The sequence below is a fragment of the Limulus polyphemus genome, unplaced genomic scaffold, assembly GCF_000517525.1.
Source record: "Limulus polyphemus unplaced genomic scaffold, Limulus_polyphemus-2.1.2 Scaffold5351, whole genome shotgun sequence".
In the NCBI taxonomy this organism is placed as follows: Eukaryota; Metazoa; Arthropoda; class Merostomata; order Xiphosura; family Limulidae; genus Limulus; species Limulus polyphemus.
This window is the reverse complement of record NW_013670961.1, coordinates 9,954-24,954: the sequence shown is the minus strand read 5'-3', so window position 1 is coordinate 24,954 and position 15,001 is coordinate 9,954. Positions and strand designations below refer to the sequence as shown.

General features: G+C 32.5%; 1 protein-coding gene across 1 annotated transcript in view; it reads left to right on the top strand.

Annotated features, from left to right (window-relative positions):
- LOC106472459 (regulatory factor X-associated protein-like) overlaps positions 1-8,366 on the top strand; it is a 12,084-nt gene extending 3,718 nt beyond the window's left edge. Inside the window, exons 2-3 of the mRNA XM_022401022.1 lie at positions 513-888; positions 5,897-8,366. Of these exons, the coding sequence (XP_022256730.1) occupies positions 579-888; positions 5,897-5,916 (330 nt within the window). The 5' untranslated portion in view covers positions 513-578 and the 3' untranslated portion in view covers positions 5,917-8,366. The remainder of the gene's footprint in view (positions 1-512; positions 889-5,896) is intronic.
- Positions 8,367-15,001: the final 6,635 nt, after the last annotated feature.

The following is a 15,001-nucleotide window of genomic DNA, read 5'->3' as shown; positions in this document are numbered from 1 at the left end:
GTCGAAACATTGTACATTTGCTGTTATGTTAAACTTATATTAAAGTTTTTTTTCATTACCTATTTAAGCCGTCTCCAGCCATTATTAATCTCAAAGTGGGTTCCTCGTCATCGAAATCATAGGTTTATGTCCCAGTTAAGGCAGATTGCATTTTTACCTACATGTAATTTAGATAGTTAAGTGGAATGTTTGAACTAAGAATGCAGACTAAACCTTCTGCATGGTTTCAGATTTGGTAAGTTAATGGGAAATTATATGAAATATAATAAAACATTCTGTGACACAATATTATTAAGATACATTTAGTGAGTTATATAATATTGTAACTTAAGTTTGCAAGAAATAAATGTTAAATGTTGAAACTGTCAGATGAAATTATGTAACTCTCGTATAGTGTTTGTCAAATCAAATAAATTTTGATGTAGTCAGAATAATAAACTGGATTACACTTATATCTTTAAAAATTAAATATTGGCAAAAATATATTTACTTTTGATTTTTATTTTGTTTAGAAATTTAAAAAACCTCTGAATATTTGGCACAACAATCTCTGTCACATTATCAATAAGAAGTCTGTGATGGAACCACACAGTAATCAACCAGTACAATCTGATCCTGGAAAACAGGAATTAAACCAGGCCATTGAAATAGATGCAAACATCAAGCTGGACATGTTATTGAAAGAGACAACTGATTCATCATCTGTTAATGGAAGTAATATCAAACTTCCCCAGTCTTGTGAACAAAGCATCTCGGCAGATTCACACCATTTTAAAAATGCAATTTTAAATGAGATTTTGAATGAAAAAAGAATGGCTCTTTTGAAATCTCCAGAAGTAGAACAGTTTCTATATAAACATCAAATGGAAAAGAAGCCTGTCTTTTCAGGTATACCTTTATGTTTGTACACCAGTTTTTTAATGTCATTAGCTTTGATTCAATAACATATACCCATAGCCATTTCAGTATTTTTATTTATTACAAGTTTCTATTGTGAATGTATTATAGTAAAGTATATTTTATTGTACAGTGCTAAAATGCATTTTACAGTAAAATACAATACAGGAAAACGTATTGTGAATTAGCAGAATGTGAACTGTAAAGGAGTTCTGAAATTTAATAGTATGTGCACTTGTACTATTCTTTCTTTCTTCTTTTTTTTAAGTTAAATTTTAAAGATTTGATTGGGATTAATATACATTATGCAAAGATACAAGAAAAGAAAATGGTCATTCATTTCTTGGAGTAACCCTTCACTTTCTTACACGTATCCAGCAAAAATTAAAAAAAAAACAAACACCAACAACATCATCTGGCAAACAACCATTCTACAGATTTTATAACATTAGTCACAATACGCATTTGCACAGAAAACAAGTCTGCATCTGAGCATTTAAAGCTTAAACCAATTGCCCTCTCAATTCCAGTATTTTCATTCATCCACTCAAATATTGAACTTTTCTATTTCCAAAGTCAAAGTAGTTTATGTGACAGTAGGAAAAATGTGAAAACTACCATATTTAATCCTTCCATTACAAGTAAAGAGTGTATCTTTATATAGGTATATTCAGATACTTTTAAAAAAATTATGTGAAATAGGTTTTTAACTTGCATTAACCCTATTATAATCAGTGAGCACCTTCAAGTCAAATTTCACAATTTAAGTTAAAGCAATAATTCTAACAATTTTAATAATTTGTTACTTAAAAAATATTTTATTATTGATATTTTTTCATTTTGTAATATTTATTTAGTATAATTTGCAAAGAAAATGTATAAAAAATTACAAACTTGGATTGCAGCACAGCTTCAAGGAGTCTTGCCAGAAAGCAATGCACTTACCAATTTTTTTACCTATCCCAAATGTATAAGCTTTTATCTTCTACGAAACTATCATCCCTTGAGAATACAATTAACAAAGTCTTGTTTCTGTCATGATTTTACTTCTCTGTCTGAAAATTTGTTTCAGGCTTCCATTCACATCACATGCTATGAGGTCATAAAAAGATGGGAGCAACTATCAATGAAAAATTTCTTTGAAACTAGCTACAGGCAGAGTTTAAATGTCATGAACAATTTCAGATTATAAACAATTTATATCAATATAAAATGATTTGAAAAAGTGATTAGATGTTGCTCCTGCAGGGAACAACAATGGAATTTAGTGTGAAGTTTAGAATATTTAGGAAAAGATCATAGACCTAGGAAATTTAACAGTTACTTTACACATTCTTTTTATTCCTGAAAATGTATTTGTTAAGTTATACTTGCATGGAAATATGGTAATTTTCTTCTTCGAGGATAAGCCTTATTAGGTTCTGAGATTATAGTAAAGACAGCAAAATATTCTAGGGTTTAAAATCCTTACTAACTGAATACTGTTCTTAAATTTATTTTATTGAAATGATGCACATAAATCAAAACCTATAAGTTATGGAAAACGGTTATTTATTAGATATAAAATGACTGACCAAGAATCCTGTTTGCGCAAATAGTTACCTATTCTAACCTGATACCATTTTGAAAGGTCAGGTCTCAGATCACTGATAATTCTTTGTCAGTTTATTCTGTTTAACAATTTATATACAGAAGTGGTGATTACTGCCATCAGCAAAACAAAGTTTTAAAAGAAATATGTTGATGAAAATCAGTCAAGTTGAAATTGACTGGATATAAGAACTTTCTGATCAGTAAAAAAAAATTGAAATTCTAAGGTGTAAGGAAGTATTTTTAATGCCCCTGGCAACAAATGTTTGGGAATTTCCTGACAAAAAATTATTGAAAAAATAAATTAAATAGTATGATTTTTTATTCGAAAACTAGATACTGTTTAATAAGTTTGTTCTCCATGTAATTCAATTTGTTTAAGTATTTTCATTGTGACAAGGAAAAAGTAAAGGGCTTCAGTGATAACTCTCAGTCCATAAAATGTTAATCCTCTAGTATAGACAATGGTCATTTACTTCTACGATTTTTCTGTAGGGCTTATACTTGCTTGGGTGTGTTTCTATGTCATGCCCTCCTGGAGGAAAATCATACTCATTTTGTGGGGTTTTACAAAGACTTGTACAAGTTATTATGAATTAAGGTTTATCTCCCTTGAATGTATATATATATAGAATGGAAATGATTAATGAAGTCGGTAATCTAAAGATTAAGGATATTGCACTCGGAATCTTGATCTGACAACAACAGTATGATATCATTGTGATCCTGGTTCCTGTTTTTTGCCTCTTGTAGACACTAGTAGCCTTACCTCTCTACCCCAGCAGTCAGAAGTCTTAACAGTAAACATAGAACTTTCTTTTGCTGTCCATGTTAAGTTTTTGTTTTATGTAATATTTCTGGAACCTGCTGTGTGCATATATGTCGTACCTTTCGATTGGACATTAGTGTACCTAAACACCACAGTTATAAGCAAAGATTGGAAATTAGTACACATATATATATATATATATATATGTGTGTGTGTTTAGTACTGTGTAAAACTTTCTTCATGGTGAGATGAATCACCTAAGAAAATTGTCATGGAAGCTCATAATAGTTGTCCTAAATTTTTGTCCCTGAATATGTTTTGGAATACCTTTTAGTTGAAATAAATGTTGGGTGAGAAGAAGTTGATGATCACTATTACTTGAATATCTGTCTGTCTTACAAATTGAAATTGGTGTTTCTCAAGCATTGTGTAAAGTTGTAAGATTGGACAGTTGGTAGATCCTTGTGTTTGGGACATTTCACAAGAGTTCTGGGAAACTGCTTTCATGTTTATTAGCTAACTTGTAAGTGTTGAACATTTTTGTAATTGTTTATAAAATGAAGTGTGTTTATTTTTTTGTATTAAATAAATAGTGTGACTGTGGTTTGTGTAATACAAGGTTTTATTCTTGTGTAACTACAGGAATTGTACATATAAAAGGAATGTCTTTCTTTGTGCCATATATCAATGCTGAAGCTGATAATTTACACTGAAATAACTCAAGCCTCTTAAAAAGATGGGGGAGAATCACAGTCATGGAATAAGTTTAGAGTCATACAACCTGTATCAGCTGTTTTTTAAGTGTGATGCTAGCAGTAGGTACTTGCAAAGTTCAAATAGTCACTTGTTCAAGAAACTCAATTGACCGTATCATAGTCTGGTAGAAAACATAGGTTATACTAGCATTGTGCAATTGATTTTTTGTCCTCTTGCTAAAGTTTTCTTTCTGTTGTTTTAGCATTGTATCATAAAAGATCTACAAAAGAAAAAAATAACCCTCCTTTATTACACAAATTATAGAGGCTAATCAAACATAAGTCAGTGTTCTTTATAATATAGTTACAATATTTAAAAAAATAAACATATCTAATGATTCAAGAAACATGGCTACACTAACCAAACAAAACCCTTTGTAATAGGATATTCTCCATTATACTATCTAATATTACAATTATTTGTGCAAACCACTAATTGGTATGAAATTTATCTCGTATTTGTGTATTCATTAAACTCAGTTTAATTATGTATATGTACATTCTTGTTTTGCTCATGTTGAATAGTTTGTGCAAAATTGTAAAATTAAATAAATCTTTAAAGATTCCAAAGTAAGCCAGTGTGTATCACATAAGCATTGTTTATTATTACTTCATATCATTTGGAAGGTACATGGGATCAGAGAAGTAGTTAAAACTCTTGAAGAAGTCCAGTAACACAAGTTTTTCCTAATGTAGACTTTTAGTTATTAGATGTAAAAATTGGAGAACTCTAACAATTGGTTTATTTCAGTATTACCCTAAATGAAAAAAAGTTCTTATATCATTGGATTTATGTTATTTATTATCTCCTGATTGAGTGAGTATATGAAAAGACTTTAATAGATTGAATAGCTTGCTGGCACATTACTTGTTGTTATTAGCTCTGAAATTACTGACTTACATAGTATATAAGTAAACATAAACATTATGTAAACAATTAAGTTAATGTTTACATAAAAAAAAGGACTGTTACAAACAGCAAGACCAAACCTATGATGAAACAGAACATATTTATATTACAAAACAAGCCTTAATCCAAATACTTCACAACAAAACAGAGTCACTAGGACACAGGCTATAATGTGTGGTGTAAGATATAACCTTGTTTTTGGTGGTGACTGTGGATGTGGGACATACCTGGTGGTGATACACCATCTATCAATCTTAACCTCCATTCACAAAGCCTCTCATGTAAATAAAGAAAAATTATAAAAAAAGTATAATAAGAAAATATAAGAGAGGAAGGTTGTCGGTACTCAAGTCCACAGTGTACCACATCTGTATCAATGTTCACTGCCTGCAGACAGATGTGGGAAGGTGACTGTTCTTAGAAGAAGAGAAGTGAAAAATTGGAAAAAGAAAAAGTTCTGCCAATCAGGGCAGTGAGCAAGAAAACCTTATCTTATGAAGTTGGCATTTCAGCTCCCATTATAGTAATAAAAGCTCAAATTAATAAAGTAATATTAGTAGCACAGCAGATAAATTATACTAGAACAAAATTCCTACCAAGTTGTCTCAACTAGTATGACACCCAACCTCCACCCATAAAGTCTACTGTAACTAGTAATTTTTAGATACTCTTCTACTTTTTGCAAGAACTTTTGTATTCATGTCTGTTAATGATGTTAATACCCCTTACATTCCACATTATAGCCTTTGTAGTGATGATTTTGTTTATTTGTGCAGCATTTTGGTTAAGGCATGTTTTGAATTATAAATAAATATATATATATATATATATATATCTAACCACAAACTCTTCCAACTATATTGAACTATATTATAAAGAAGTCAGGAGACTAGTATTGTTGCATATAAACTGAGTGTATGGGAATTAGTTTATCATAACTTAATTAATTCTCAGTTATTTTTCTGTCTCTTCCAGGTAACTGCAAGCCCAACTAAAATTATGTTAGCCTAACATTTCTTCAGTTGTGATTTACCATGAAACAGTTCCATATATGTTCTAATGTAGATGTCATAGAACTTATGTTCAAGTTAACAAGGTTAAATTTAAGTGTATTTTACACTGATATTTCACTTTAGATCAGTGAAGTTAAATTGAAATGTTCTGTTGGTATAGTAAAAGTGCTCAAATTAGGATGAAAGAAATATGAGCCAAAAGTGCATGGTTAGTTGAAGCTTTCCAGGAAGTTAATTGTTGTCAGTAGATTGTAGATTACGTGTTAATAATTTAAAACACATTTTAAAATTAATTTGCTTTTATAACTCCAGGCACGGCCAAGAGTTGAAAAGAACAGCTTATTAAAGAAGTCATAATAAAACCAGATTTGAAACCACTTTTTAAAAAAACAAAAGCCCTGAAAATCCTGTACTAATCATATATCAATTGTAAAAAGGAAATAAAAGGAATATTTTTAGTAATTTCGATGATGCTCCTTATTTTAAGGTACAAAATCATAGTGCAGACTTGCGGTTCCATACATGGGACTTAATTACTGCAATTCTAAATATTTGTAATTTTATTGTTGAAGCTAGTAGAAATGCATATTTGTGAGTTTTGAAGTAACTGCAGGACACAATGCTAAATGCTAAGTCAGAAAAATAACATAATATTCACTAAAAAATGATAAAATGTGTATATATTTATCACATATTTGAATTTTTTAACTATTTTGTGCTTTGTTATGTTATTATATTAAATATACATGTTCATTTTGGGTTTTGTAATAAGCAACATTTACCCATGCCTCAAGGCATGTGGATGAAGCTTAGAACACAATCCAGATTATATCATTACTCACCTGTGAAACATATTTTAAATGATACCATGTGTCTAGGTTTTCCTCTGTTTTTTGAAAAGACAGCACTCAAATGTTCAGTATAGTTCAACAGTTCAGTATTACAAATGAATTTCAGATTTATTTGTTTTAACAGCAAACACTGGTTAAAATAAAATAACAAAATTGGCATATAAAAATTTATACATGCTCAAATTTTTAAGAAATGTTAATGGAATAGATCATTATGGCAAATAGTTTTTGTTTAATCAGAAATTGAGATTTCAAAATATTTTCAGCAAATAATATAAAAGACAAAGATAAATTTAGAAGAATAAATTATGAGAGATACTTTGTTGCATAACTACTTTTTTTTAATAATTCTTGACATACAAGGTTTTTCTAATAATGTAAACTGCTAGCAGTCCAGATTTTGTAAGCCTCCAGCAAGCAGATGTCAGATCTTGCATTACAACTAACTTTTTTAAGTAGAAAACTTGATAAACTCTTGGAATTAATTAAGATAAAATGTGTTACTTTTAGCGACTGGGATGTCTATTAGGTATTATTCGTTTGGTACAATAAATTTGACTAATCTAGATTTTAAAACCATGTACAAGTTAGTGCATTTTAAGTTCTCATAATATCTCGACAACTAGTAGTGTTTTTAGGTTTTAGTGTCTTGAAGCTTAAACATGTAACAGAAGACAAGTTTGTTTTTGTGTTTGTATTATCTCCTTAAGTTGGAGTATTTTTGTTTTGTTTTTTATGAAAATGAGTGTTTAGTGCATATTATTTGTAAGGTGCATTGTTACTCACCTTTGTGATTCTGTAACCTCTTAAAGTGAATTTGTGTATTCCCTGAATTTTTTTATACTATGCAGAAATGTCATTAGTAAACATAGCTGTATTAGTGACAACACTAATTTCAGATATGTTGAGAGTTAACTTGTGTTTTATAGAAGTACTGATTTTCTTAAACTCGGGTTATTCTGTTTACACTGTGTTCCCTCTACTAAAACATTTATGTTAGTGAAGTTTCCAAGATTTTACTGAGGCATTTTCAGAGGTTAAAATTCTGCCTTGTTCCCATTTCCTAAAGATATCTGAAATTAAAAGAGATATAAAGTGATTTTATTCCCAAATTATATACTGTCAAATGATATTCCAATGTATGGGTTTTTGTACTCTATTTAACTTCATTTAGCAAGTAACAAAAACAACTTTTACACTTACATTAAACACAAGTTACAATTTGACTTTCAATATCCCAATTATGAAGGTTCCAAAATTTTGCTTTCACACTGTTCTTTACTAGATTTCAGTTTAGACAGAACATAATGCGTTATGTTGTTTCTCACATACTTAACTTATGTTAAAAGTACCAGATCAGTTGTTAATTTATCATTTTTAGTTCAATTCCAAAATAGTTATACTATAGTTTGCAATTATAGACAAGGTTATAATTTAGCATTTATTTTTTCATCTCTGTGAAGTATTTATTGGAACTCAATACATTCTGTCATCTTCATTATAAAAATGATATTTTTACACAGGTTTTAGATAAACCTGCTGTATGAATATGAGTAAATAAAATAAACTACTATGATAGTATTTATTTTAGAGACATCTTTCATAATTAAAAATTTGAGATTTACTAAGGTTTGTAAAATCAACCTGCATGAGTAGCTTTTGAGTAAAATAACATATGACTTCATCAGCATAATCCTTTGTATAACCTGTTGAAGGACTAGAGAAACAAAGTGAAACAGGCAAATTGTTTGTAAAGTTAGTAAGACTATTTCAATACTTAATTTACTTTACATGTATGCATGAACTATATTGTTATTATACATAGTGTCAAAGGTCAAGGTCAAATCCATCCCATGCCGAGATGGCACATAGAATTGGTTGCTGAGCTCTGACTTAATTGGCACGTGTGGATGAGAATGGTAACGCATGCTCTGATGCCAGTCCATTGCAGATTAACCTTCAGCTAACAGCTGGGTAGACTGAAATAATTGAAGTAAAGTGCCTTACTCAAGGACACAGGATCATAACACATGCCAGTCTTTAACTCGCATCCATTGGACTAAAAGTCTAAAGTAGCTTTATCTAGTATAACTTCTGGCATATTTCATTGTGAAGGATTTATAACAAATTGTACAAAGATTTTAACAATTTTAAAGTAACGATCTGAATTTTAGGGAACTTCAATATTTTAAAACATTTTATCGTGTGAGAAAGGTATTATATGCTTCTTTTGTATATTGTTAGTTGTTCCCCGGACAAAATCAGTGTTAGTTCTTAAAAGCCTCCAAATCAAGAGAAAAATAATGGTACAAAGATGAGTGAAAAATTAATTTTTAGGCATCCTACATTATATAAATATTTTACTTAAAATTTGAAGGTAATAATAATTTATTTGTATGATGAGTAATTCCTGGAAACACATTTATCTGATACGGTATCTTACCTCTCTCACATAATAGCTTTTCTCATTCAGTGCTGCCCTCTATATGCACACGTGTTTTTGCTCATAACTAGCCTTGAAACTCCCACTTACTCCATGTTTCTACAAGGTTCAGCTTCCTTCTAGCATGCAGATAAGCATGGGATGACTCTTCACCAATAGGAACATGACACATTCTCCTGTTGCACTTGGTTCCCTCTATACTGTATAAACAAATTTTCACTTCTCGATTTGGCACAGTTGTGTTAAGGCGTGTTAATTTTTGTTTGTGCTTTCACTTTAATTTCTGTTTATTGTTTTTCACACTGTCTATTAATCAACTTAGTTGTTGTTTTTTGCCTCATTTTATACAGTGATAATCTCACTGTATTTTATTAATTTCAATCTTTGTTCCAGTTAAACATGAATTCTGAATTTTATTTCACTACCAATACTTCAGTAGTGATGAATATTACAACATTTTAACCTGCTGTGTCTCAGGCTTTAGGCCTTGCACCTTCCACTGTGGATGTTGCAGTTTTTTGATGGGAGTTTGGGTTTGTCATGCGGCCAGCCGTTTCTTCCCAGCCCAGACATTTATTTGTCTGGTGAATCTAGGTAAGATTAAGACGATTTGGTTAGGGTTTTTCTCCCACCTGCAGACACCTACAGGCCATCATTAGCATTCTTGGATATGAGGAGACAAGTATGTTACCTTTTATTGGTATCGCTCCTCATTTTCCCCATCTTCTTCAGATGTTGGGATCCACGCTGACCGAATTTTCTTGTGATTTTGTACTTGGGGGAGACACATCGTACCTCGACCCCCTTGGGCTCATAATAATAGTTTTTTTTTCATATCTTCTTGACATGTTTTCTGTATTTACACTCCCAAAATTAGTGTCATCTATCTATACTAGAATAAAGTTCACCCTAATATTGTTTGGATCCAGATAGCCTTCTATGTATTATGCATGATCTAAGATGTTTTATTGCCTTCACAGCTTCCTTCTGTGGTTCACGTTTATTTATCTACTAGAACCCTTCCTATCAAAGTGATTTTTCGCTCACCACCCCACAGGCTGGATTCGCCAACTGATCAGGCTGGCATATTCATCCTTATCTCTTGACTCCCTACTCTTTGTTTTTACAGGTGTCATCACATCAGATTAGACATTTTACCTTTTCCTGGCCTCCCATCTATATTGTCATTTGGGGAAAATCATCCAGGCTGGCAGGTGGACCACACCCAACACATTAATTTCCCATTAGCCCTATCAGGTGGCCATTTTGTCCTCATCTGGATATCACATAATGCCTGTAGCCATAATACACACATCTGTCCAACTATGAGTTGGTACATTTATTAATGTCTTTCTTTTTTTGTAAAGGGTCATATTCCTTTTCTATATTGAATCCCACTCTGTGGCGAGTGATGCCTGTTCAGGTGTACATATTCTCAAGTTCCTACCGTATGATCAGTAAGGTCAGTAATACCCATTGTTGTGATGGGATGTTCTGTAAGACCACTAGTAGGTTCTTCATCCCAGTGTTTTGCGTCATAAGTATGCCTGTACCAAACCATATATTCATGGACTAGCCTAAGTAAAGTAGAAGGGGATTGCAACCTGTCTCTGTTGCTCCTTCGATTACATAACTAAGGAATGGTCTGCTTTTAAAAATTGGGTTTTATGGGCACCCCTGCACTTTCTCCAGTGCTGCATTCCTCCATACTCTCCAATGCACTATTCCCCCCCCCCTTCTACCAGTGAAGTACAGAGAGTCCTTACCACTAACCAGCTCCTAGTTGCAGGTATGGTGGACCAATGAAGCTTTCTAAATCTAGATCTTATAGGTTCTTACCCTTTCAGTAACTTAACTTGTGTTTAAAAAAAAGCTATATATTTATAAACAAAATCTATGAGAATCCAGTCTCGTATATCGGCCCAACACGATCGAAGGTAAGACATGCTTCCCTTGCTCAAATCACATATATAGCATCGTTGATGTACATAATTTACCACTGACCTTATTAGGGTGTTATGGGTAGATAAAGACCATTTACACATCAACAAACATATGTAATGCCTTGTTTAGTTGTACATTTACTAATCTTAACCTTGTTGGGCCGATTAAGTCTAAATTTATACTATGGCCAGCTAAAGTGACTTTCGAGTAAAGTTTTGTTACTAAGTGTAAGTTAATCATGTTTAATGTTATATATGGAATTAATCCAGCATCGCAAAGAATATCCATGAAGCTATCACTAATGTTACTCAGTAACGTTTGAGCTTGTTTGTTTTTTCTTCAGAAAATATCGTAGAAAATAATTATCATACATATTTTTGGTGATTATAAATCAAACGTTTTATATATACATGTTCTTTATATTGATCTACTTTGAACTTGTTTGCACTTGACAATTTCGTTCATTGTTTCAAGAACACTGTAAAAATGCCGAAAGAAAATAAATCCCAGTTATTGACTTTAGAGACAGCTATGCTTATGATGTTATGTTTCGTTTCTACGAAAACCATATACATTTATAGAGAAAGAGAGAGAAATAAATCTGCATGCCTATAGTCACGCATTTGCCAGTGTATACTGGATGATTCCGAAGTCCGTTGACAGGCAAATAATTCAGAAATGGAGAAGAATAGGAAAAAATTGTTAATGAGATGGAATGAGATATTTTGGGCCACCTACTGTTGTTTTTGAGAAGCGATTTTGTTTATAATATTTCATTTTTATTGTCTACACCTTTGCAATTGACATTTTGGGCTTATGATATGTGTTAATAAAATTATCGAAAGGTATGATCCCAATGATATCGTCAACAGGGTTGATTCACAATATCTCGTTCCCTACCAGTAACGTTTATTTTCCTATACTTTTCAATTTATGAATTATTTGCTTGACAATGTACTTCTGAATCACCCTGTATAGGTATAGGGTACACAAATTTGCTACTTCATCCTGGTTGTAATTGTGATTCGTCATCAGTACAAAGGAAATGACTAATTTTCTTTAGTGATATGAAGAGGAAACTTGAAACAAGGACACTAAATATATGGAAGCGTGATATTTCGCTAAAGCAAGTATATTTGTTAAAACAAAGCTGGGAGATCATTTCAATATCAGTTTCAGACTTCGTTAATGTTGAATCAACGGAAGTCCTAAATTCAAGTGGCCGGCAAGGCCAAGTGTTTAGGGCGCTCGACTCGCAATCTAAGGGTCGCGGGTTTGAACATGCTCGCCCTTTCAGCCATTGGGGTGTTATAATCTGATGGTCAATCCCACTATTCGTTGGTAAAAGAGTTGGCGGTTGGTGGTGATGACTAGCTGCTTTCCCTCTAGTCTTTCACTGTTAAATTAGGGACGGCTAGCGCAGATTGCCCTCGTGGAGCTTTGCGCGAAATTCAAAACAAGTACCCAAGTTCCAAATAAAATGGACAAAACCAATACCTACTTAGTCTGTCATGATCGATTAGTTTTTATAACGAATGCAACTTCATACCTATGTTGTATTTGTTAGATATCGGAGCTACAGCTCAAGACCGTCAAATGCAAGAACTGATAAGTTTTGGCTCTTGATATATAGATGAAAAACCGAAGTTGTAACTTTTATATATAAAAGAAAAATTCTACGACAATACACTATGCAACCGTCATTTACAAATGGGTTTCTAGGGAAAATGACCATCATATTCTATATATCAGTTCAAAATCCTTTTCCAGACAAAATTAGGCCATTTTAAATGCTTTTCTTGTATTCAGGAGTGTGTTAAAAATCTATACTGTTCTTCCTATTTGAAAGAAGCGAAGTATCATTTGAATAATGATAATCCACAATACAAATATTGCTGATGTATGAGAATAAATAAGCCATATACATTCCAAGAAGAATTGTGTTTATCAAAACGGATTTTTATGCATTTCATTGAAAGTAATTCCTACAGTTGAACTTAACACTTGTAGTGGAAACTGGCCTTACGAATGCAGTTGCAAAATTTACAGTATGGCCGATTTTTTATTTCTTAGATTTATTTGCCAACGAAACACGAAGGATTATAGTTAGTACTTGGTGGCACAGCGGTATGTCTACAGACTTACAACGATAGAAACAGGGTTTCGATACCCGTGGTGGGCAGAGCACAGATAGCCCATTGTGTAGCTTTGTGCTTACCTTCAAACAAACAAACAGTACTTGATTAATTAACCAGAAACGCAAAATAAACTTAGAAACGATGCAATGCAATTTGACAGACTTACACCGTGATTGTGACAACACTAATTTCAGACATGGTGAAATAAAATTGGATATATCAGTTTGTGCACTATAGTGTTGATTTCTCTTTCAAAAAATAGGTTCCTGAAATTGTATCACTTGTTTTTGTTTCATGATTTTCTTGAGATTGACAAATTTAGCTTAATGTGGAGTATGAACTGTGGGCTACCTTAACAATGTGCTATAGACACAACCGGTTCTATCTTTGTTGAGAGGCATTGAGTGCAGAAGTATCTTGCATGTCTCCTAGCTCCATCGGCCAGAAACTTGCATGAGAGCTCTGAAACTGGTCAGTTGTTCGTGTTGAATTTATTCTCTCGCCAGTAAATCTTTTTACTTACCTAATGGACATCAGTGAATCTGATCAGCATAAAGGTTAACCTTTGAAGAACCATATAAATTAAGAAACAATTATAATACTTAGTAAACAAATGTCGTCCTTGACCTAAAGAAGACGAAGAAAATCACAACAAGTGAAGTATTATACATGGGTTCATTACGTTATATTAAAACTATTTTAATATGTGACAGTCACAACCGATATAAACTCGCAGTTGAATAGCATGCATTAGAAATGAATTTTCACCTTATTTGGATTCGTAAGTAATGTGATGACACCAAAAATTGGTCGCTTTTGGAAAGGGTAATATGACAGCCCTTTTCTACGCAAAATATTCATACACTAAGAATAGAAAGATGTGTTCAAATCGTAAATTTATAATTTCCAAGATAGAGATATCCCATGTACTTAATGGCATTGAAAAATAGAATAATATCGATCAACTTGGGACAATGACCATCCAGAAAAAGACCTGCAACAAGTCATATCCCTGTCGTAATAAGCAAAGTGCGGCGTATTGTTACAGGTGTGAATCCACGAACAAAGGGCATTGGTAAAAGCCGTACATGTGACCCAGGTAATAGTATGCAACATAATCAAGAAGGATTTCTGTCTGGAAAAATGACAGAAGTCACGTGCGCACAAGCTGTTTCCTTGACATATCATATCAACCGTGGCACGCTTCAAGTAGCTGGAAAATAAAACTGGTATTCATGCTATTCCATACGAATTCTAAAAACTAAGAGTGAAGAACAATATGCAATAATACATGAACCACACAATATCTACTTATCCATGCCGACGAAGCCTTTCATCAATACCAGAGATCATGAGACCGGATAGGATATGATAGACGTAGTAGTGGTCGAAGCGCTATTTATATCTTCAGTTTCATAAACAACAACAATTATGGTGTGAGCTAGATTTAGTAAGTGAAACTATAACCCATCGCTTATGGTTTTCTGTAGGATCAGACTTTTGAAGTGAGCGTTGGAAAACCATTGTCCTGGAGCACTGTATGTACTGTGGAAAGCTGCACTAAGGAAAGGTGTGTGCTCTGAACATGACAACCTTACGATGGAGCCTTTAGCAATGAAAGCTACGCTGCAGAATTGTTGTCATGGAGCATATTCATGAGACTGAACATGACCGGACATGGACTGTAACGA